Genomic DNA, 24,306 nt, shown 5'->3' on the forward strand with positions numbered 1-24,306 from the left:
ACGGCACAGTGGTTGAAAAACACTGTCTTAGAGGTCCTCTAGTCCAGCCCCCTGCACAAGCAGGAAACCCTACACTATTTCAGACAAAGGGCTGTCCAATCTCTCCTTAAAGACTTCCAGTGTTGGGACATTCACAACTTCTGGAGGCAACTTCCACTGATTAATTGCTCTGACTGTCAGGAAATTCCTCCTTAGTTCTAAGTTGCTTCTCTCCTTGGTTAGTTTCCACCCATTGCTTCTTGTTCTGCCCTCAGGTGCTTTGGAAAATAAGTTGACCTGGCTTCCGGGGGAGAAGTCTGCCATCGCCGGTGGCTCAAAGGAGCTGCCCTCAGAGTTGTGGTCTGTATATCTAAACAATCTATAGATATCTCTCCTTTCAGGCAAGAAAGGGGCAGGGAGGAACTCAGTCATTAGAATCTCTTTGTAGTTCACAGCCTTTTGTTTTTCGCTGTGAACGGAGAAGAGGTTCAACAAAAGCTGAGTTTTTATTTTTACTCCAGCCAGATCTTCTCAGCTGTTTTTTTCAGCTCAAGGCAGGTCGCCCCCCCCCTCAGGACAAATCTAAGCTATTTAAAATCAATCCGAGCAGCGACCATTCCTGAGAACCTTTTTGTTTATTATTATTCAAAATACCAGCTTCAATTTTACAAAAAACTCCTTTGTTTAACTGCTTTTCAAAATGGCGATTTTATAGCTTTCGCAGTTGATACATGATATATTTAATCAGCCCTGTTTTCCTGAAGACCTCTCTTTATTAATTGCCAAAGTTTACTGATAGTATTTTATTTTAAATCAAGGTGCCCAGAGACTTTGTTTGTTCTCTTTTTTTCTTTTATAATGGCTCCTAAGTCAAAGCAATCTAAACGTTTTTTTAACAATACATCCCAAGTAATTGCTATAAAGCCACAGTCTTTGCCTTCTACGCCCCCCTACTGGAGATTTGTTAACGAAAGAATTTCTTTTTGAAACTCTTAGAGAATTTAGAGAGGAAATGAAGCAACTTATTTCGGAATTATGTGATAAACTTGATGCCAAGATTGCTCAAACAAAGGAGGATACCATCGGGGTTATAACTGTGATGACAGATTATATTGCAGGAATGGAGGATAAACTGGAACTTTTGGAAGAAGCCAATTCTAATCTGACATCTAAAATTGAAATGTTGCAACAGGAAGTTGAAAAGGCAGAGAGACAACTTGTTATGACAAACTATAAAAAGACTGTGTTTGCAATAAGAGTTAGGGGATTGCGTGAAAACGAACAGGAGAATTTGAAGCAGACCTTTTTTGAGGGTTTCAGTCGTTTGGTGGGAAGTCCGGGACTCAACTTTGATTGGCAGATCCAAAAAATTTACCGCCATAATTCGTGGACAGCAAAACAGAGACAGCTTCCAAGAGATATAATTATATATTTTGCCACAAAAGAATCCAGAAACGCGATACTACAAGAGTTTTACAATAACAGGCTGCGAATTGATGGACAGGACTTGATCGTTTTTAAAGAAATACCACTCCAAATGTTAAGAGCCAGGAGAGACTATGTTTTCCTAACTAAAGAACTTAGAAATAATCAGATACAGTATAGATGGGAGGTGCCATTTGGTATTACAGTTACACTTGATGATCAAAAACATCGCCTCAATTCAGTTTGTGAAGCTCGAGACTTTTACTACAAGATCCTAAAGGCGGGATTTCCTGAATTACCCGGACTTGGAGAAAGACAAGGAGAAGTAGAAGAGAAACAACCAAACACACAACTACAAGGCGGGAGGTATCGTTTTTCCCCTCCGGAAGGGCAGAAGAGCAGAGAACAAGGATTTAGTTATGCTTCCAAAACATTTGCTTAATTTTAACCTGAATAATACTTTGTGACTCTGTCTTGTATAAAATGGTATAGTGGTATACCGATGAAGAGACATTAAGGCTGAAAGAAATGATGCTGATTTCCTCAGAAAATATACTGTATGGGACTTGAAAAAGACTTGATGGATAATTTTGAATTTTTATATAAGTTGTTTATGTTTTATTCTTTAGGGTGAGGAGGGCAGGGATTGTGATGCTTTTGGATTGTGGTTTAGGTTGAATGGAGTTGGGAAGGGTGGCGCAGACGGGAGGGTAGTGAAGGTTTAATTAGAGCTTATTTTGAGCCAGAAAGTATGTTGATTTTTATAGAAATTCTTATTTGAATATAATGTTTGGAAGGAGATACTCAGGGAGTTCGAAGGAAGGCAGAGCAAATATGAGAGGAGTACGGATGATAATAAAATATATATATGGACACGGGTAGAGGCAGGATGAGAGGAGTTGGAATGGAAACCGAGAGAAATATTTGAGGTGTTTAAATTGCTTTATAGAGAAGAAGGTAAAAGGGACAAATTAAAGGTACGCATATTTAGATAAAGAGATAAGGCCCCTAGCTAGAGTAGAATTTTATTTGATTAACTCACTTGGTTTCAACATAGTTTGAAATCCTGCAAGTAATAAATTAATTGAGATTAGGAATGATGCACACCGCTTAAGTTTTAATAATGATGGGAAGCTGAGCTTAAGGTAGAGAGTTTATTGATTTTTCTCTTTTTTTTTCTTTTTTTGGGGTTTTTAAAAAATTATTCCTTTCTTTTTTCCTTTCTTTTTTATTTTTTAATTTCTAATCTAATTGGTTTTAATATACTCCAGACTGTGCTTGATAAAGAGTTATGTCGGGAATGGGACCTGGGAAGTCGGATGGGGGCTAGGGAGGGGGGGTTCACGGGGGGGAGGGGGGCCTTTGGAATGAACTCCCCACAGAGATTCGGACCCTCACCCCTCTCCAGGCCTTCCGAAAAGCCGTCAAAACCTGGCTGTGCCGGCAGGCCTGGGGTTGATGAGTTCCCCTCCCCTCTCGACTTGTATGGTCGTATGACTCTTGTGTATTTTAATTATATGTATTGTGTTTGTATCCCCTTTCCCCTTTTGAGTTGTTCGCTGCCCTGAGTCCCTCCCGGAGAAGGGCGGCATACAAATAAATTAAATCTTAAATCTTAAAATCTCTATGTCGAAAGCCTATGTTAAAAGTCCAAGGTTCAATTAAAGTTCGTTAATGACAGGTACTCCATAAACAAAAGGAGAAGTAAGACCCTCATCCCCTTATAAGGTTTTCTCCTCAAGGTAACCACTAAGAAATGCGTTAAGTATTTCCGTCTTGCAAGGCTTTTGAGAATGTATAAGAATGCGTGCTTTGATAATAGCAATAGCAATAGCAGTTAGACTTATATACCGCTTTCAGCCCTCTCTAAGTGGTTTACGGAGTCAGCATAACGCCCCCATAGTCCAAGTCCTCATTTCACCCACCTCGGAAGGATGGAAGGCTGCGTCAACCTTGAGCTGGTGAGATTAGAACCACCGAACTGCAGATAGCAGTCAGCTGAAGTGGCCTGCAGTACTGCACTCTAACCAATGCGCCACCTCGGTTCTAATGAAGGTTGTTCAGAACTTGCGATGCTAAGCCATGGGCTCGCTTTCTGAACCTGGCTGCCAAATAAACTTTTCCTGTATCCTGAGAAGTCTAAAGCCTGTCATTTTCTGCAACAGAACAGGGGTGTGAAACTCAAGGCCTGGGGGCCGGATCCGGCCTATGGGGTACTTAGATCTGGCCCACGGAGCCAGCCTGGAAACAGCGAAGGACCTGTGCTAGCAAAAATGGCACTGGGGAGGGCTGTGTGTGGCACTCCCGGGGCTCCGTTTTCCCCGGCCGAGGGCTATTTGAACAAAGTAAAAACAAACGTTTCCCCTTTTCACATTTGAGCATGCAAGGAGGGACAGGAAAGGAGAGAGGGAAAGAGGAAAGACAAAGAAGAAAAAGGAAAGATGAGAAGGAAGGAAAGAAGGAAAAATAAGGAAAGAGGGTAAGGAAGAAGAAAGGTGAATGAAGAGGGAAGGAAAGAGAAGAAAAGGAAGGAAGGAGATTATAATGAAGGAAGGGAGATTACAAGGAAGGAAGGGGATTAGAAGGAAGGGAGAGAGGGAGGGAGGAATGGAGGAAGGAAAGAAGGAGATTAGAAGGAAGGAAGGAAGGAAGGAAGGAAGGAAGGAAGGAAGGAAGGAGATTAGAAGGGAAGAAGATTATAATGAAGGAAGAAGATTAGAAGGAAGGGAGAGAGGGATGGAGGAAGGAAGGAAGGAGATTAGAAGAGAAAGAAGGAAGGAGGGAGATTATAATGAAAGAAGGAAGGAAGGAGATTAGAAGGGAGGGAGGGAGGTTATAATGAAGGAAGGAGATTAGAAGGGAGGGAGATTATAATGAAGGAAGGAAGGAGATTATAATGGAAAGAGATTAGAAGTGAGGGAGGGAGGAATGAATGAAGGAGATTAGAAGGAAGGGAGATTATAAAAAAGGAAGGAAGAAGATTATAATGGAAGGAGATTAGAAGTGAGGGAGGGAGGAATGAATGAATGAAGGAGATTAGAAGGAAGAAAGGAGATTAGAAGGAAGGGAGATTATAATGAAGGAAGGAAGGAGATTAGAAGGGAGGGAGATTATAATGAAGGAAGGAAGGAGATTATAATGGAAAGAGATTAGAAGTGAGGGAGGGAGGAATGAATGAAGGAGATTAGAAGGAAGGAAGGAGATTAGAAGGAAGGGAGATTATAAAAAAGGAAGGAAGAAGATTATAATGGAAGGAGATTAGAAGTGAGGGAGGGAGGAATGAATGAATGAAGGAGATTAGAAGGAAGGAAGGAGATTAGAAGGAAGGGAGATTATAATGAAGGAAGGAAGGAGATTATAATGGAAAGAGATTAGAAGTGAGGGAGGGAGGAATGAATGAAGGAGATTAGAAGGAAGGAAGGAGATTAGAAGGAAGGGAGATTATAAAAAAGGAAGGAAGAAGATTATAATGGAAGGAGATTAGAAGTGAGGGAGGGAGGAATGAATGAATGAAGGAGATTAGAAGGAAGAAAGGAGATTAGAAGGAAGGGAGATTATAATGAAGGAAGGAAGGAGATTAGAAGGGAGGGAGATTATAATGAAGGAAGGAAGGAGATTATAATGGAAAGAGATTAGAAGTGAGGGAGGGAGGAATGAAGGAAGGAAATTAGAAGGAAGGAAGGAGATTAGAAGGGAGGGAGATTATAATGAAGGAAGGAGATTATAATGGAAGGAGATTAGAAGGGAGGGAGGGAGGAAGGGAGGAGGATTGAAGGAAGGAAGGAATTGGAAGGAAGGAGGGAGATTATAATGAGTGAAGGAAGGAGATTAGAAGGAAGGAAGGAAGGAAGGAAGGAGGGAGGGAGGGAGGGAGATTATAATGAAGGAAGGAAGGAGATTAGAAGGAAGGAAGGAGATTAGAAGGAAGGGAGGGAGGAATGAATGAAGGAAGGAAGGAATTGGAAGGAAGGAGGGAGATTATAATGAGTGAAGGAAGGAGATTAGAAGGAAGGAAGGAAGGAGATTAGAAGGAAGGAAGGAGATTAGAAGGGAGGGAGGGAGGAATGAAGGAAGGAAGGAGATTAGAAGGAAGATAGGAGATTAAAAGGAAGGGAGATTATAATGAAGGAAGGAGATTATAATGGAAGGAGATTAGAAGGAAGGGAGGGAGGAAGGGAGGGAGGATTGAAGGAAGGAAGGAATTGGAAGGAAGGAGGGAGATTATAATGAATGAAGGAAGGAGATTAGAAGGAAGGAGGGGAGGGAGATTATAATGAGTGGGAGGGTGTCGGGAAGATCTACGTTAGCACTTGGCCACCACAGGTGCCCCCCAACAGGAGTCCCGTGTCCCACCCACCCTAGCCAGCCTCTCCCCCCACCCCCGGCCCTCCGAGGTCAAACCCTGGTGCAGCCCTCAATGAAATTGAGTTTGACATCCCTGGCTTAGAAAATCACAAAGGTGTGTTGGATGCCCACTTTGGCACTACTGTGGTGCCCCTCTTACCCGACGACTTCTCCAGAAACTCCGTCCTCTGGGGTTCTTCTTTGAGGACCAGTTTTTCAGTCCAATCTTCCCAGTTCACCTCTTTAACCCTAGAAAAAAGAAGACCCCAAGAGCTATCAGTGGGACATTTCCTTCTTTCCTTCTTTCCTTCTTTCCTTCTTTCCTTCTTTCCTTCTTTCCTTCTTTCCTTCTTTCCTTCTTTCCTTCTTTCCTTCTTTCCTTCTTTCCTTCTTTCCTTCTTTCCTTCCTTCCTTCTTTCCTTCTTTCCTTTTTTCCTTCTTTCCTTCTTTCTTTCCTTCCTTCCTTCTTTCCTTCTTTCCTTCCTTCTTTCCTTCCTTCCTTTTCTTCCTTTCTTCCTAATCTCCTTCCTTCCTTTCCCTCTTTCCTTCTTTCCTTCCTTCCTTTTTTCTAATATCTTTCCTTCCTTCCTTCCTTCCTTCCTTCCTTCCTTTCCTTCCTTCTTTCTAATCTCCTTCCTCACTTCCTTTCCTACTTTCCTTCCTTCTTTCCTTCTCTCCTTCCTTCCTTTCCTTCCTTCTTTTCCTTCCTTTCTTCCTTGTAATCACCTTCCTTCCCTGCTTTCCTTCCTTCCTTCTTTCCTTCCTTCCTTCCTTCCTTCCTTCCTTCTAATCTCCTTCCTTTCCTTCCTTTCCTTCTTTTCCTTCCTTCCTTTCTTTCTTACGTTCCTTCCTTCCTTCCTTCTTTCCTTCCTTCCTTTCCTTCTGTCCTTCCTTTCCTTCTTTCCTTCCTTTCCTTCTTTCCTTCCATCCTTCCCTCCTTCTTTTCTTCCTTCCTTCTTCTCTCCTTTTATTCTCGAGACAACCAGGGAGGGGCCATTTCTGAAATGACACATTTTGTACCTCAATTGGGCACGTGGTCAATCTTACCGAAAAAACCACCTCTTGTCCTCAGAGCCGATGGGGAGGTAACAGCCGGCCCTCTGGGGCTTTTTCCAACATCTTTTCTACCTCCAGAATAGTGAGGGCTCTCTGCAAATAGAGGAATTGGTGAACAGGGCTTACAAAAGAGAGGGGGGAGGGAGGGGAAATAGAATACAATAGAATACAATACAATACAATAGCAGAGTTGGAAGGGACCTTGGAGGTCTTCTAGTCCAGCCCCTGCCTAGGCAGGAAACCCTACACCGTTTTCAGACAAATGGCTATCCAACATCTTCTTAAAGGCTTCCAGTGTTGGGACATTCACAACTTCTGGAGGCAACTTCTGTTCCACCGGTTAATTGTTCTGACTGTCAGGAAATTTCTCCTGGGTTCTAAGTTGCTTCTCTCCTTGATTAGTTTCCACCCATTGCTTCTTGTTCTGCCCTCAGGTGCCTTGGAGAATAGCTTGACTCCCCTTCTTTGGGGTGCACACAGCTCAGAGAGCACCAAGGACCCCACAGTTCTCCTCCTCCTCCTCCTCCTCCTCCTCCTCCTCCTCCTCCTCCTCCTCCTCCTCCTTCCTCCTCCCTCCTCCTCCACCACCACCACCACCACCACCACCACCACCACCACCACCACCACCACCACCACCTCTCTGCAACCCCACCACTCTCTTCTAGCACTGATGATGTTACCTAGTTGGGTCATGAAACGTCTGCAAGAAAGCCACCCAGCTCAGAGAGCACCAAGGACCCTCCCCACACACAGTTGTAACCCTGGGCTACAGGGTTCTTCTCTTCTACTGGTTCTTTGGATTCTGGTTCCGGAAATGGCCACCGTCCCAATGGAAGGGGGGAGGGGCTTACCTGCAGCTGCCAGATACTCTTGCTTTGCACAGAGATTTTGGCAACCCTTTCGCTCATCAGGGCAATTAGCATGTTGAGCAAGAGGATGTAGGTCTCAAGATGACAAAGAGGAGGACCAACAGCATCGCGACGTTAGCTGTGCTTCAAGTTCTCCTTGTACTCCAGGTCGCCCATGCCGATGGTGAACCTGAAGAGCAGCAGAGCCGTCTGAAGCGGCCCCAGATATATGGCCTGGTCTTTAGAGTCGTCGCTGAGCGGGACAGATGCGTTGTGCGCCGAGACGTGAGCGCTCCCAGTGAGAAAGATGAGACCTATAAGGAGCCATTGAAATGTCAATTCTTCCTCTGGAAACTTTGGGGAACTTCTCAGTTGGAAGGACAGGAGGAGACCCCAAGTGGCTGGTTGATCTTTGGAGGCATGGTTGGTTCTCCAAATGACCTTATTGTTCTGAGGGGGTTTTTTTGCATCAAGATATCAACAAATCTGGACTTAGTCTGTGCATAGAATATCTAAAAGGCTGTTTTGACATCTTGAGGCTGTTGGTGAGTGTGGAGAAGAAAACCCAGGTGCGAATTCTGTGTGATGTATGGAAGGGCAGACAGGTGGCTCTGGTTTGAGAGCGCATTCTTTGTGTGTCCTTCACCTGGAGTCTTTCGCTCATTGATTCAGGGATTCCTTCACCCACCCATCTATTCATTTTGTCCAGTCATTCACACTTATCCACACTCATTCATCCACTCACTCACTCGCTCACCCATTCATCCTCCCATTCATTTGTTCACTCATTCACTCACTCATTCATTTAATTATTCATTCATTCACTCATTAAATCATTTAGTTAATCATTCATTCACTCATTCATCCTCTTTCATTCACTCATTCATTCATTTAATCATTCATTCACTCATTCATCCTCTGTCATTCACTCATTCATTCATTTAATTATTCATTCATTCACTCATTAAATCATTTAGTTATTCATTCACTCATTCATCCTCTTTCATTCACTTATTCATTCATTTAATTATTCATTCATTCATTCACGCATTCATTCATTTAATTATTCATTCATTCACTCATTCTCCTCTTTCATTCACTCATTCATTCATTTAATTATTCATTCATTCACTCATTCATCCTGTCATTCACTCATTCATTCATTTAATTATTCATTCATTCATTCACTCATTCATTCATTCATTTAATTATTCATTCATTCATTCATTAAATCGTTTAGTTATTCATTCATTCACTCATTCATCCTCTTTCATTCACTCATTCATTCATTCATTTAATTATTCATTCATTCACTCATTCATTCATTTAATCATTCATTCATTCATTCATTTAATTATTCATTCATTCATTCATTCATTCACTCATTAAATAGTTATTCATTCATTCACTCATTCATCCTCTTTCATTTACTCATTCATTTAATTATTCATTCATTCACTCATTCATTCATTTAATTATTCATTCATTCATTCACTCATTAAATAGTTATTCATTCATTCACTCATTCATTCATTCATCCTCTTTCATTCACTCACTCATTCATTCATTTAATTATTCATTCATTCACTCATTCATTCATTTAATCATTCATTCATTCATTCATTCATTCACTCATTCATTCATTCATCCTATCTTTCTTTCTTTTGTTTTGTTCACTCATTCACACTCATTCATTCACTTATTAACTCATTCTTTCATACACCCATTCATTCACTCACTCATTCATCCTCTTTCATTCACTCATTCATTCATTTAATTATTCATTCACTCACTCACTCACTCACTCACTCATTCACTCATTAAATCATTTAGTTATTCATTCATTCACTCATTCATCCTCTTTCATTCACTCATTCATTCATTTAATTATTCATTCATTCATTCATTCACTCATTAAATCATTTAGTTATTCATTCATTCACTCATTCATCCTCTTTCATTCACTCACTCACTCATTCATTCATTTAATTATTCATTCATTCACTCATTCATCCTCTTCATCCATTCATTTTGTTCACTCATTCACACACATTCATCCACTCATTAACTTGCTCAGTCTCTTTCACAACCATTCATCTTCCCATTCATTCATTCACTCACTCACTCATTCACTAATTTAATTCATTTAGTTATTCATTCATTCATTCATTCACTCATTCACTCATTCATTCATCCTTTCTTTCTTTCATTCATTTTGTTCACTCATTCACACTCATTCATCCACTCATTAACTCATTCTTCCATACCCCATTCATTCACTCACTCATTCATCCTCTTTCATTCACTCATTCATTCATTCATTTTGTTCGCTCATTCATTCATTCATCCCCACTCGTTCACTCATTCATTCACTCATTCTGTCAGGCCTTGAAGAAGGTGAGGAAAACCTGGACGCTTTCAGATTCAGGTTTTCCCAGATGGGCCAATATAACATCTCGAATAAAATGGAACTTTGAGGAAACTCAAGTCTTGGAGTCTTCTTTCCTTGGGGGGGGGGGTTTATTTGGAACCCTGACATTTTATCCAGTCGTTCATTCACTCATTTATTCACTCACTCATTCATTAGTTTAGTCATTCCGTCACTCTTTCACTCATTCACGCATGCATTCATTCACTCATTCATTCATAAATTCATTCATTCACTTGTTCCTTCATTCCATTTCTATGGCCACCCATATCTCAATTTTCCTCCTGGATTCCACCTGATGGACCTTCTGTCTTCTCAAAACTGAAATCTCCTCATCCCCCAATTAAAGTGTCAGGCCTGCAATTATATTTCTTTTAGAATTTTGGCCTGCCACACGATCTCTTATTTCATTATGTTGTTTCATTAATATAGTTGATGGGAGGGGGGAATAGACAGGAGTAGGATTGTGGAATGTATTGTTTTTCATTCTTTACTAGAAGCCAAGGTCGTCTTTTTTCTCCGTACTTTCACACCTGACCGGAAGCAGCTGGGTGTGGATGCCAGCGTGGAAGAAGAAGATTGGACCGTGTGATGGATTGTGGGTGTGGGGACAAGATCACGAATTTTTAACTGGGTGGGATTCTGATGTCATTTCCAGTATTGGGATTTCATAGCACGATGCCAACATGTCTGTCTTATTAAATTGGAACTTTAAGGATAGCTCTGCCTTGGACTCTGATTTAATTCTGCATGATATTTGGAACGCTGACATAAGGTACACCTGCCACAGAAAATCTTTCCTAATATAAATCCCAGGCCAGCATCAGAGCTGGGGCTTGGAGTTCAAAACAAGCCTCCTTCACCATTGTTTTAACCAAGGACACTAAGAGCAGGAACTTTCATAGAATCATAGGCCTGAAAGAGGCCTTGGAGGTCTTCTAGTCTAACCCCCTGCTCAAGGAAGAAGACCTCTAGAGCCTAGACAATTCCAGACAAATGGCTGTCTAGTCTCTTCTTTAAAATTTATTTATTTATTAGACTTATATACCGCTTCATAGGGCTTTCAGCCCTCTCTAAGCGGTTTACAATTTTTTTTAGCAAATTGAGTCACCAACTTGCCCCCACAGTCTGGGTCCTCATTTCACCCACCTCGGAAGGATGGAAGGCTGAGTCGACCTTGAGCCTGGTGAGATTTGAACCGCTGAGCTGCAGATCACAGTCAGCTAAAGTGGCCTGCAGTACTGCACCCTAACCACTGCGCCACCTCGGCTCTTCCACAGCTTCTGGAGGCAAGAAAATTTCTCGTTTGAATCTCTCTTTGGTCTTTGGTTACTCCCTAATCTGGGAGCCTATCTTACTTTGGCTTAATTTAACTTAGCTGTTCTCACCTGTGCCTCCCCTCGCCGTGATACTCACCTGTTGTAAAACCCACTAGGAGGACCATGTAAATCAACAGGAAATGCAATAGATCCTCCAAGATGACCTGGAACAAAAACGAGAAGCAATGTGTAGATTGTTGACTTTCAAGCTCGGCGCCTAACAGTCGGCACTCTCCAAAAACATGAAATTTCACGGGGAGGAAAGCAAGGCTTTTACACCTGGGCGGGAAAAACCAAAGGTGCGAGTACAGAATAGGTGAAAACTGGCTCAAAAACAGTCACTTTGGATTCCTAGTGGACGATCCCTTAAACATGAGCCAGCCGTGTGCGGCAGCTGCCAAAAAAGCTAATACGATTCTTGGTTGTTTAAACAAGAGGCATAGAATCAAAATCAGGTGAATAGCAATAGCAATAGCAGTTGGACTTATATACCGCTTCATAGGGCTTTCAGCCCTCTCTAAGCGGTTTTACAGAGTCAGCATATCGCCCCCAACAACAATCTGGGTCCTCATTTTACCCACCTCGGAAGGATGGAAGGCTGAGTCAACCCTGAGCCGGTGAGATTTGAACAGCCAAACTGCAGAACTGCAGTCAGCTGAAGTAGCCTGCAGTGCTGCACTCTAACCACTGCGCCACCTCGGCTCTTGTGAAGCATTAGTACTGCTTTCTAAAGCTTTGCTACGATCACATCTGGAATATTTACACCCAGTTTTGGTCACCACGTTACAGGAAAGATCTTGAGACTATGGGAAAGACTTTGCAAAGAAGAGCAGATGAGCGAAGCATGAAATCTGGGTGTAGCCAGGAACTTCTGAGCATGTGTGATGACGTCAGCTTGGCTGCCATTTCAGAAGTGGTATTCTGCTGGTTCGCACCGGTTCAGCCGAACCGGTGCGAACCAGCAGAATACCACTTCTGAAATGAACTGATTAAAGGCCTGGAGACTAAAACTTATGAAGAAAGGTTGCAGGATTTGGGTTTGGCCAGTCTAGAGAAAAGAAGGATTATAGCAACCTGTTGTGGCCCAGCAGGAGTCATTGGAGCTGCCACCAGACTCCGACAGCGAGGAGCCCTATGAGTCGGTCCTGGAGGATGTGGAGGACCCTGGACAGGGTTCCGACTCCGAGCAGGGTTTAGAGAGACTGGTTGGCCACTAGGTGGTGCCTGAGCCTTGGATCAGTGGTGAGGAGATGAGAGAGTGATCCAGAAACCAGCAGTGAGTTGTTCCTGGATGCACGCCATCGAAGAGCTACTCGGCATCAAGAACAATTACAAAATTACAGGAGGTAATTGCACTCAGCTGGTGGTCATTAGGCTCCTCTCCAGACTATAAAAAAGACTGCTTGTGACATGCCCCTCTTGCAGAAGTCAACGCATTGACTAAAGAGAACGTAACTAACTTGGCAGGCTGGATTGCTGCCAAGGTTTGTCTGAATTGCTGCCAAGGTTTGTCGGACTTGCTGCCAAGGTCCTTATCTGTTTGTTTGCTTGGCTTTCAGCCAACGAGATTTTGGCTTCTTGCTATTAAAAGTACATTCTAGTTAAGCTTGTCTCGGCTTTCGTTACTGGACGGAGGAGGGGGTCAGAACAGCAATCTATAGTACTGAAGGGGCTACTGTCCCAAAGAAGAGGTGGGGTCAATTTACTTTCCAAAGCACCTGGAGAAGAAACAATGGATGGAAACTAATCAAGGAGGGAAGCAACCTGGAATGGAGGAGAAACTTCCTAACAGTGAGGACAATTCACCAGTGGAACTGCTTACCACCAGGAGTTGTGGGAGTTTCATCACAGGAGGTGTTTAAGAATAGACTGGACAGCCACTTGTCTGAAATTATATAGGGTCTCTGCTTGAGACCTCCAATGTCCCTTCTAGCTCTATTCCGATTGAACCTTAACTGCCGTTGCCCCCACCCTGTGGAACCTGTACTTAACCAGCTGAATTTCGATTCGGGGCTGCCCTGTGAAATCAGAGGTATTCCAACATAGGAAGTCCTCGACTTATGAACAGAATTGAGTCCTTAACTTCCTTTGCAAAGCAAGATAGTTGCTCAGTCAGTTTTGCCCCTTTTTACGACCTCTCTTGCCACCGTTGTTATAAGTGAATCACTGCCGTTGTTAAATTAGTAGCATAGTTGTTGAATTAATCTGGCTTCTCCCTTGAATTGGTTCGTCAGAACGTCACAAAAGGGGAAATCACCGAATCCCGGGACACGGCGACTGATGTAAATACAAGTCAGTTGCCAATTTTGATGACGAGTGTGAATTTTGTCCCGTTTTTCCCTGCCGTTGTAACTTTGAACTGTATAAACCAATTGTTATAATGGACGAAGGAAATGATATTGAATTGCTCTTTTATAAAATGTTAAAAGGTTACTTTTGTATGATTTTACAATGTTAAATGTATACGCCATTATATTCATGCCTAAAATGTATAATGTTACTGTCCTTTTGCTAACCACAAAATGTGTTCAGTAAACAGGACAAAATAACCTTTGTTATTCCAAGCCGTTGGCCTACGTACACGTTAGATAGGAAGCCTTCTGCTCAGACGAAAGGCACGAGAAAAAAACAAAACCAAATAAGAGATAAGGGCCTCTCAAGAAGTTGTCAAGTTGACCCTTTACAGTATGGGGTGACGAAAAAAAATGACGTAAATGAATGAGCAGGAAAGGGGGAGAGTTTCTTATGAGTAGAGTGTATAAAAATGTATCGTTTGAATGCTATTTCTTTGCTCTCCTTGTACTCGATCCACTTGGGAGGAGACTTGGAGGGTTCACCGACAAATGCGCGCAAGTCAAGTGCGGACCGGCAAAACCATGCCGACAAAACCGTGACGTCAAAATCGCGCGCCATCAACAATCAACAAACTAGGACGCGAAAACAACCTTATAACCCATCCACCCTAACCGTAACCCTAACCCTAAACCCTAATCGCAATTTTTTTAAAAAAAATATATTTTATTCATTTTTCACATTCAATTTGCAATCACTTATATACAGGGTATTTGCTATAAGAAAAGAAAAAAAGGAAATAAAACGAACAAATAAAAAGGAAACACAACTCATCATTCACAACCCCACCTAACCCTTCCATCCTCCATACACCCCATCTACCCCCTCCAACTTTCCTTTCCCCTCAAGCCTTCCTTCTCCCCTTACTCCCCACACACCCTCCTTACATTCCCCTTACTCCTTCCTTACTCCTCCCTCTTCTTTCCCTCTACCTCCCTCCTTGGTGTATGCCTTTATTCGAGTGTTGTTTAATCTGATCAAGGAAAAAAAAATAAAAGAAAAAAAAGAACCACCGTATATAAATACATTCTTGTTCTTATTAAGACTATGTTAACACCCCCCCACCCCCCCCACAAATCCCCATCCCTAATCCTCCCGACTTCCCAGGGCCCACACCTGGCACTACCTTCTGTCTAAAATATCTTGTATACATATGGATTAAAAAATAAAAGTAATATGTCAAAAGAAAGAAAAACAGAAAAAAAGAAGAAAGAAAAGAAAAGAGAAAAGAAAAAAAAGAAAAAAAGAAACCACTCTTTGTGTTGATCTCAGCCCCCCATCTTTATCTATGCTTAAATAGTATAAATCATTCTATCTATATTTTATTCTCGTCTCTTACTTCTTTGCTATTTACCCCAACCTTCTGTAGACTCTCCCGTTCCTCTTCCTAAACCTTATGATCCCTTCCGATAAAATTTAAACAACGTGGTTCATGCCACATATTCAAATATTACTTTACAGAAGAGTAATCAAACTTTCCCTTCTAATAAAATTTAAACAGCGTAAATGATCTTTCTTAACCTCCTTTTCAAACAATAATTCAAAATAATCTAACCAAGCTTCCCCTTCTTAGTAAAGTTTAAGCAGCGTAGATCAAGTATTACTTTACACAGAAATCAATTTCTATCTTAAGATAATTCCAACCGACTTTCTCTTCTAATAGGATTTAAATAACGTAGTTCATTCCACATGCATTTTACCCTCATCCCTTACTTGTCTGATATTTACCACTATCAAATTGATGCTGGCATTTGTTTAAAATCTAACTCAAAGTAATTTCAACCAACTTTCCCTTCTAATAAGAGTTAAATAGCATGGATCATTCCACATATTCAAATAATACTTTCAGCAAGAGTCAGTTAACCTTCTGTTTTAAAGTAGTCCCTTCTAACAAAGTTTAAACAACATAAATCATTCCGCATTCTTTTTACACCTATCTTAAGATAATCCCAACCGGCTTTCTCTTCTAATAAGCTTTAAACAACGTAAATCATTCCACATATATTTTACCCTCATCCCTTGCTTGTCTGATGTTTACCACTATCAAATTTATGCTGACATTAATTTAAGATCTAGCTCAAAGTAGTTTCACCCAACTTTCCCTTCTAATAAGAATTAGTCCGCTTTTTCTACCGGAGAGAGGTCTCAAACCCCCATTCAGTCCTCAACTTTGGCGAATATTTTGAAATGTCTAAATTCTCGATCTCCGTTTTTCTGCTTCTCCGAGGGAGGAAAGGCTACCCCCTCCATCTTGCAGCCACATGGCCTGCCGCTTGCCTTCTCCTTCCGCTTGTCTCTCCTCTCTTCCAAGTGAGTCAGGAAGTCCCGCCTTCAAAGTCCTACAATAGAAATCTCGAGCCTCCGAAACAGAGTTAAGACGAAATCTTTGATTCTCAAATGTAGCCGTGATGCCGGCAGGGGCCTCCCATCTGTATCAAATCTGTTGACTCCTAAGCTCTTTAGTTAAAAAGGTGTAGTCCCTTCTTGCTTTCAACATCTGGAAAGGTATATCTTTGAAGACAATCAGGTCCTGGTCATCAACTCGGAGACTGTTATTATGAAACTTTTGCACAATCGCGTTTCTAGATTCTTTTGTAGAGAAATGTATAATTATGTCCCTCGGGAGCTGTCGCTGTTCCGCTATCAATGAGTTCTGGCGATAGATTTTCCGAATCTGCCAATCAAAGTTAAGTCCCGGGCTTCCCACCGCATGGCTAAAGGCTTCAGCAAAGGTCTGTTTCAGATTCTCTTGCTCCTTTTCACGGAATCCTCTGACTCTTATTGCAAATGCCTTCCTATTAAAATTTATCATCATAAGCTGTTCTTCAGTGTCTCTAATTTTTTGTTGTAAAATTTGAATATTGGTAGTCAAATTAAAATTAGCCTTCTCCAAGCTTTCCAATTTGTCCTCTATTTCAGCAGAATAATCTGACAGGGCAGACACGGCTGCGAACGTATTCGCCTTCATTTGATTAACTTTAGACTTTAAATCATCATATAGTTCCAATACAAATTCCTTAATTTCTTGTTTAAAATCATTAAACATTTTAAAGAGATATTCCTGTGTTAAAAATTCTCCAGTAGAAGGCATAGGAGACAAAGGCTGTGGTTCCAGTAAAAATTCTTTAAATTCTTTAGACACATTTGTAGCAAGGCGCTTCTTTGACCTGGGTGCCATAATAAATAAACAAATAAGCAGCGCTTTGCTCCCCTCTATTTCCAAAGAAGAAGGGTTTATTTTGTTAAGGAGCGGTCTGCAGGAAGGTAAAACCAGCTAAGTACATCCACTATCAATCATCCACGGAGAGAAATCGCCATTTTGAAGTCCGTTTAGACAAAGAAGTCTCTAAGACAAATGGTGCTGGTATTTAAGATAGTAATAAAAGCATAAATCTCACAGGAGTGGGACCCGCCCGTATCAATTCTAGCTTGAAAAAACTTTGTTTTGTCCTGGGGGGGGGGGGGGGCTAGCCTGTCTGGGGCTGCCAAAAAAAAAAGGCAGCTGAGAAGAACTGGCTGGAGATAAAAGCTCCGCTCCGGCTGGATCTAATCTCTATCCACAGCCAAAAAAAGAAAAAGGCTGTGGCTTACGAATAGACCCTAGCCTACAGAGCTACTCCCTGCCCCTTTCTTAGCCAAAAAGGGGTGCTATCTATGATCTTATTTAGATATACAGACCAGATCTCTGAGGAGCTCGGTGGAGCCCTCCTCGGCAACAGGCCACGCCCCCAGGAAGTCCCACGCCCCCAGGAAGCTATTTCTTTGCTCTCCTTGTACTCGATCCACTTGGGAGGAGACTTGGAGGGTTCACCGACAAATGCGCGCTAGTCAAGTGCGGACTGGCAAAACCGTGCTGACAAAACCGTGACGACATCAAAATCACGCGCCATCAACCATCAACAAACTAGGACGCGAAAACAATCTTATAACCCATCCACCCTAACCGTAACCCTAACCCTAAACCCTAATCGCAATTTTGACGTCGCGGTTTTGTTGGCGCGGTTTTGTTGGCGCGCATTTGACTAGCGCGCATTTGTCGGGTCACGGACTTGGAGGCCGCCTTTGCAAACGCTTTTCATTTTTCTGTAAACAAACCTTTTTGAACTGTGAACCAGACTTGTCTCTGTGTGGTGAGGATTTAATAATTGTGTTGTGTTTTTTTTTAAATCTCACACGGACTATCTGAATTTGCAAACGGAAACGACCCGCTTACGTGACCTACCTTCTGGATCATCACGATGTAGATTCCCATGTGCTTGAACCCGCGGATGTAGTAGACCATATTCACAAAGCCCAAAAGCAAAGCGAAGACCATGGGCACTATGTAGCTCTCCATCCCTGCAAAGAACATCACGCACGAGGCCAAGATATCGAATGCCTGCCCAAACCTGGAATGGATCAGAGAGAGGAGGAGGAGAAGCAGTGAAGATTTGGGGCAGGGGTGGGTTTATGCCGGCCAGTTTGGTGCGTGCACAATTTGCAGTTGCCTGTAAATAGGTCTGCGCATGCGCAGAACATTAAAAAAAAAACATGCCGCAGAGACCGGGGAACCGGTTTGGGGGTATGGCCAGCCTGCCGTCTGTACCAGTTCGTCGACCCAGTCGCAATTTCCACAATCGGTTCGCCCGGACCAGTGCGAACCGGTAGCAAACCCCTCCCCCCCCGATTTGGCGTGTGTGTGTGTGTGTGTGTGTGTGTGTGTGTGTGTGTGAGTGGTGGGTTTCAAAATTTTTTGGAACCTCTTCTGTAGGTGTGGCCTGCTTTCCAGGTCCACTGGTGGAACCTCTTTTAACCGGTTCGGTAGATTTCACGAACCGGTTCTACCGAACCGGTGCGAACCGGTAGGAACCCACCTCTGGTGTGTGTGTGTGTGTTTGTGTGTGTGTGTGTGTAATTGACAGTGGAAAAGATGCAGTTTGGGGCCAGGGGTGAGCTTCAAAAGTTCCAGCAAAGTATTCGCTTCCCGGTTGCTGGGTGGGCGTGGCCAGGGGGGCTGTGACCTACTCGGTCTCCTGCACCATGGTGGAGGGGGGGACTTTTTTGCCCTCCTCAGGCTCCGGAAGCTTTTTTCAAGCCTCCACGAGGGAGAAAACTGCTTCCCCCGGGCTCCGGAGGACGGAAATGGGCTCGTTTCTGGAATTCCGGAACTTCCAGTGGGCCCATTTTTCGCCCTCCCCAGGCTCCAGAGACTTTTTTCAAGCCTCCGGGAGGGCAAAAATGGCCTCCCCTGGGCTTCAGACTTCCGGAACCTCTGGTATGCCCATTTTCCGCCCTAACCCTTCTAGCTCTATATAGGTGCTCCACCAGTGGAGGAAGAGGAAAGTGTAGACAGCCTCCTATCTGAAATGGTTTAGGCTAGGGTCTCCTGCTTGAGCAAGGGTTTGGACTAGAAGACCTACAAGGTCTCTTCCAACTAATAGCAATAGCAATAGCAGTTAGACTTATATACCGCTTCATAGGGCTTTCAGCCCTCTCTAAGCGGTTTACAGAGTCAGCATATCGCCCCCAACAACAATCCGGGTCCTCATTTCACCCACCTCGGAAGGATGGAAGGCTGAGTCAACCCTGAGCCGGTGAGATTTGAACCGCCGAACTGCAGCTAGCAGTCAGCTGAAGTGGCCTGCAGTACTGCACTCTAACCACTGCGCCACCTCGGCTCTCTAAAGTGGCAGGCTGAACCAAGGTAGGCCTCAAGCCTGAACCAAATTAGGGTTTCATGATATTAAGCTTTAACTGTTCATATAGAAATTGCAAAGCTTGCTTTTAGGATATAGTGTGGTTAGACATGGTTAGAAGGAAGTCTGCACATGAAATATGCTGAAGCAAAGCATCTATTTTAGCCTATTTGCTGGCTTGGCTGTTAATCTGTTTGGTAGACACATATTGTTAGTTCCTCAAAATGCATGCTATGCATATCCGTTAGCTGACCCATGTATTATGACATCCTGTAGACATACTTTCTGTAACTCAAGGGCAAAACCTTGAGGAGTGTTTCCAAAACTAACAGATGGCTTTAGCTGAAAGCGATAAACTGTATAAGGAATTCCCTGACTTTCACTCATTGTTCAGGCCATTCATTCTGAACCTGCGCAATAAACTTTCCTTCTCTGAAGAGCTGGCTTGCGTGTTCCGTCTTTTCTACAACACAGCCAGAGGTGAAATCCTCCAGGTTCGGCCTGGTTCAGCCAAACTGGCAGGGACGATTGGCATCCGTTCTCTAAACCAGTGGCAAAAAATCCACCCACCCAATCCGAATGTTTCCCCCTCCATTCACAGCAGAGCTGCTGCAGCCTGTCCCTTTCAAGGTAGTCCCCGGGAAGGAGCGGGGAGGGGGGAACCATAAAGGGAGCGGTAGCTCTGCTGCTACACACATTTTTTTCCTACCGGGTTCAGTGGGCGTGGCTTGGTGGTGGCGGTAGCATATAACCGAGTGGGCGTGACCATGAGTGACATCGAGTTGGCCACACCCACTCAAGTCACAGGACCCCACCACCAGGCCACGCCCACAGAACCAGTAGTAAAAAAAAATTGAATTTCACCACGGCTTCCAAGCTCCATTCTGATGGATAGATTGATGGATTGAAGCCCTCCGTAAAAAATAGCAGCATGTACCCACGTACAGGAATAAGCTGAACCAGCTGTCCTTTAGTAAACCTTTCAGAGAGAATCGTCTCCTGCAGAAGTGAACACTCTAAAGGGGAATAGAGAAGAATCAAAATCAAAACCCGCCGGTTGAGGTTTATTCGATTTATATGCCGCCCTTCTCCCAAGGACTCAGGGCGGCGTACAACATTAAAAGAAACACATACAGGGTGGGGCATAACCTTTTCCTAGGGGGTCACAGCAACACTTGTAATAACAACACAAATAATTCATACACCATTCGAAAGCCCATCAAAAACTGAGTTTATTGACACGATTTAATAGTCAGTATGACCACCATTAGCCCTTCGAACAGCATTCAAACGAGGTGGATAAGAACACAACAAATCTTCAAACAGTTCCGTTCGATTTTCCAGATTTTTCAACACAGTTTCCAAATTCATTCTCAAAGTTTCAACCGAAACAAATTTAACATTTAATAGCTCATTCAATTCAGTTTTTTATGGGCTTTAAAATGAGGTGTTGCGGAAGTTGTAAACTGCTGTCGATCTTGCTGTGACCCCCTAGGAAAAGGTTATGCCCCGCCCTCTGGAAAATCTGGAAAATCGAACGGAACTGTTTGAAGATTTGTTGTGTTCTTATCCACCTCGTTTGAATGCTGTTCGAAGGGCTAATGGTGGTCATACTGACTATTAAATCGTGTCAATAAACTCAGTTTTTGATGGGCTTTCGAATGGTGTATGAATTATTTGTGTTGTTATTACAAGTGTTGCTGTGACCCCCTAGGAAAAGGTTATGCCCCGCCCTGTACTACAAAAGTTAAAAAAAGAAATTAAATAGGATATCCCCAAACCCAATTAAAATTAACAATGACACATTTTTAAAAAAGAATTAAAATTAAAATTAACAATAATCAATACTTCGATTTGTTTTGTTCAGGCCAGGCTGGCTTGCTGGAAAAGCCAACTTTTTGTGGCGCGTCGGAAGGACCGGAGGTCGGGGATTATACGAAGCTCCGGGGGCAGCTCATTCCAGAGGGAAGGCGCTCCCACAGAGAAGGCTCTCCCCCTGGGGGAGCTCTTGAATCTGCAAAGGAAAACGAGGTGGAACTGGAGCCAAAGGAGATTGAGGAGGGGGTGGCTTCGTTGGCTTGGGTAGGAAAATGGGGCCAATCAGTAGTCTTGACTTACGATCACCATTGATACGTGTAATGAATGCTTGTGTTGCTGCAGAGAGTCTCCCCCTTTGGGGTCTTTTTGTGCGGGTCGGAGGGGGGCAGAAATTCCAACTTGGGGTCTGCTTCAACCCCCTGGTGGGGGGCTTTGGGCGAAGGCTGGAGGAAAGAGCCGCTGGTGGTGAAGAGCCGGAGGGCCTCGTTCCAATGGGACTGCATCAAGGCCTGAAACTGGCTGACCATCTCAGCCCGCTGAGCCTCCAGGCGCCAGCACCTGGCCTTGCACTCCCGCAAGTCTTCCCTCTGCTTGGAAAGCCTATGCCCCTAGTCCTCAGTGAGGTGCTTCTGCTGAGCCTCCTTCTCGGTCAGATCCAATTTGAACTGAGCTGTTGTGCCAACTCTTTCTCCTGGTGGCTGCTTAGCTCCAGCAACGGCTTCCTGTTGGGGCCCCAAGGAGCCCAGACGGGCAGGGGAGAAGTGGCTGGGAGGGGAGGGGTGAGTAGAGGCTGGCAAGGCGCCCCTCGACGTGAATGACATCTATTTGGCCACACCCACCCAGTCACATGACCACCTTGTCACGCCCAAAGAGCCAGCCATTAGACATCCTACCTGATTAATGAAGAGATAAATGCCACCAATTAAAATGACCACAACTCCAAGAAGTCTTAATAACTTCGGGAATGTCACCGTTGTTGGAAGAAGAGACTGTAAAGAGAGGAAGAGAGCAGGCTAAGCGGGGTGGGCTTCCACTCTCAGAATCCCCCAGCCAGAATGCTTTAAGAGGGGAAGACTTCCACTCCCAGAATTCCCCAGCCAGAATGCTTTATATTCTCTAGAAATCGCGCGACACAGCCAATTGTCTCACTGCTGATTGCTGAACTTTTTTTTTTCCTGTTTAAAGCATTTTTTTTTTACTACTGGTTCAATAGGTAGTTAAAAATGCTTTAAACATTTTTAAAAAGCTCCGATGATCAGCTGTGTGACAGTCAGCTATGCCGCGTGATTTATATTCGCTAGAAAGCAAAAAATACAGAATTTTATGCCTCCCGACCCCCCCCCCCCTCACCAAAATGGCCTGTAGAAGACTTTCAGAGAGCTCCTTGGGGCTGGGGAAGGCAGAAATGAGTGAAAAACGGGCCCTTTTTTACTCAATTCCCCCCCCCCAGCCCCCAGGAGTACTCTATAAGCCTCCTAAAGGCTATGCATGCAATTTTTTGACAAAAAACAGGCCCGTTTTCTTTAAAAAATGGACTGTTTGTTGCTCGTTTTTTTGGGGAGCACTCTGCAAGCCCCCTAAAGGCTATTCATGCTTTTTTTTGGGGGGGAAAACAGGCCCGTTTTCACGAAAAATGTGCCGTTTTGGGGAAGTTTGCAGAGTGCAAAACCTTTTTTTTTTAATTTGCCTCTTCAAAACCTTGGTGTGTTAGATACTCCCCTTGTGCTGTCAGGCAGCAAGGTCCTCTGTTCCAGTGGGAACAGAGGGATAATCTGATTGGCTGGGAGGTCTGACAGATCCCTTTGAAAGGGGATGATGTCCGACCGTTCCCCAGCGGATGTTTACTTTGACCTGCGATAAAGAGCTGTTTGTTCACTAGCCTTTTGTGCCTCCTTTACTCGATCTAACATGGTGCATCTTATACTCTGAAAAATACAGTACTTTTGCAGACTCAGAAAAGGCTTCTTAGCGCATCCGCGTGTGAAACAAACCGATAGCAGACTTCAGAGCTGTAGGGTTTTTACAGTGAATCATCTGGACGGTCCTTAGAACTGAGGTTACACGTGTAAGTACAAACTGCAGCAATCTGCAGAAATATTTGCCTGTCAGCTATTCTTTGCTTGCAATGTGTTTCCCAGGCATGAAAAAGAACATGGAGTGATACAAAAGTAATGAACCTGTAACATTTTACTGCTTGAATGAATAACCCTTGATTCATTCAGTGTGTAGAACATGCACATTCTCACGAACACCAATGATGTAATGACTAACCAATTATTGTGCCTTGGAGACTTGTTAACCAATAATGATATAACACGTGAGAACGAAGAAGCTGCAAACACTGTAAGAAGGATGTGTCATGATTAATAATTTTGCTGTTGATTCTGCTGTTGATTCTGCTATCCATGAACTGCTTTGCTCTATAAACTTCTGCTGGTTCAGCTATCCGTGGGTGGATTACTTTCTTTCATCTTCGGCCTCGGGACCTTAAATGCTACACAGAGCATTTTTACCCCTGCCCCAAAGCCCCTGAAGCAGAGGTGGGATCCTACCAGTTCGCACCAGTTCGGTAGAACCGGTTCGTCAAATCTACCGAACCGGTTAGAAGAGGTTCCACCAGTGGACCCGGAAAGCAGGCCACACCTACAGAAGAGGTTCCAAAAATTTTTGAAACCCACCACTCACACACACACACACACACACACACACACACACACACAGACTCACACAGAGAGAGAAAGAGAAAGAAAGGAAGAAAGAAAAAAAGGAAAAAAGAAAAAAGAAAAAAAGAAAGAAAAAGTGAGAGAGAGATGAAAGAAAAAAGGAAAAAGGGACAGAGACACAAAAGGAAGGAAAGAGAGAGAGAGAGAGAGAGAGAGAGAGAGAGAGAACACAGGGCCAGCAAGCCACTCCCACAAAGGAGGCCACACCCACAGAGTAGGTTCAAAAAAAATTTGAAACCCACCACTGCTACACACACACACACACACACACACACACACACACAGAGTCCCTAGGGAGTGGGCGGCATACACATCTTATTTAAGTTGCAAAGTTGCAAA

The 24,306-nt window shown here is 43.4% G+C and overlaps 1 protein-coding gene across 1 annotated transcript in view; it reads right to left on the reverse strand.

Annotated features, from left to right (window-relative positions):
* Positions 1-5,835: 5,835 nt before the first annotated feature.
* Positions 5,836-24,306, reverse strand: part of LOC148042384 (transient receptor potential cation channel subfamily V member 2-like) — a 53,524-nt gene continuing 35,053 nt past the window's right edge. Inside the window, 10 exon segments of the mRNA XM_087702902.1 lie at positions 5,836-5,997; positions 6,796-6,867; positions 6,869-6,897; positions 7,656-7,748; positions 7,751-7,789; positions 7,791-7,966; positions 11,497-11,563; positions 17,974-18,139; positions 20,372-20,442; positions 22,138-22,233. Coding sequence (XP_087559028.1) covers positions 5,856-5,997; positions 6,796-6,867; positions 6,869-6,897; positions 7,656-7,748; positions 7,751-7,789; positions 7,791-7,966; positions 11,497-11,563; positions 17,974-18,139; positions 20,372-20,442; positions 22,138-22,233 — 951 coding nt within the window. The 3' untranslated portion in view covers positions 5,836-5,855.

This window comes from Thamnophis sirtalis, unplaced genomic scaffold (assembly GCF_051295495.1).
Source record: "Thamnophis sirtalis isolate CommonGarterSnake01/CBP01778 unplaced genomic scaffold, rThaSir2_p1.2 scaffold_17, whole genome shotgun sequence".
Taxonomy (NCBI): domain Eukaryota; kingdom Metazoa; phylum Chordata; class Lepidosauria; order Squamata; family Natricidae; genus Thamnophis; species Thamnophis sirtalis.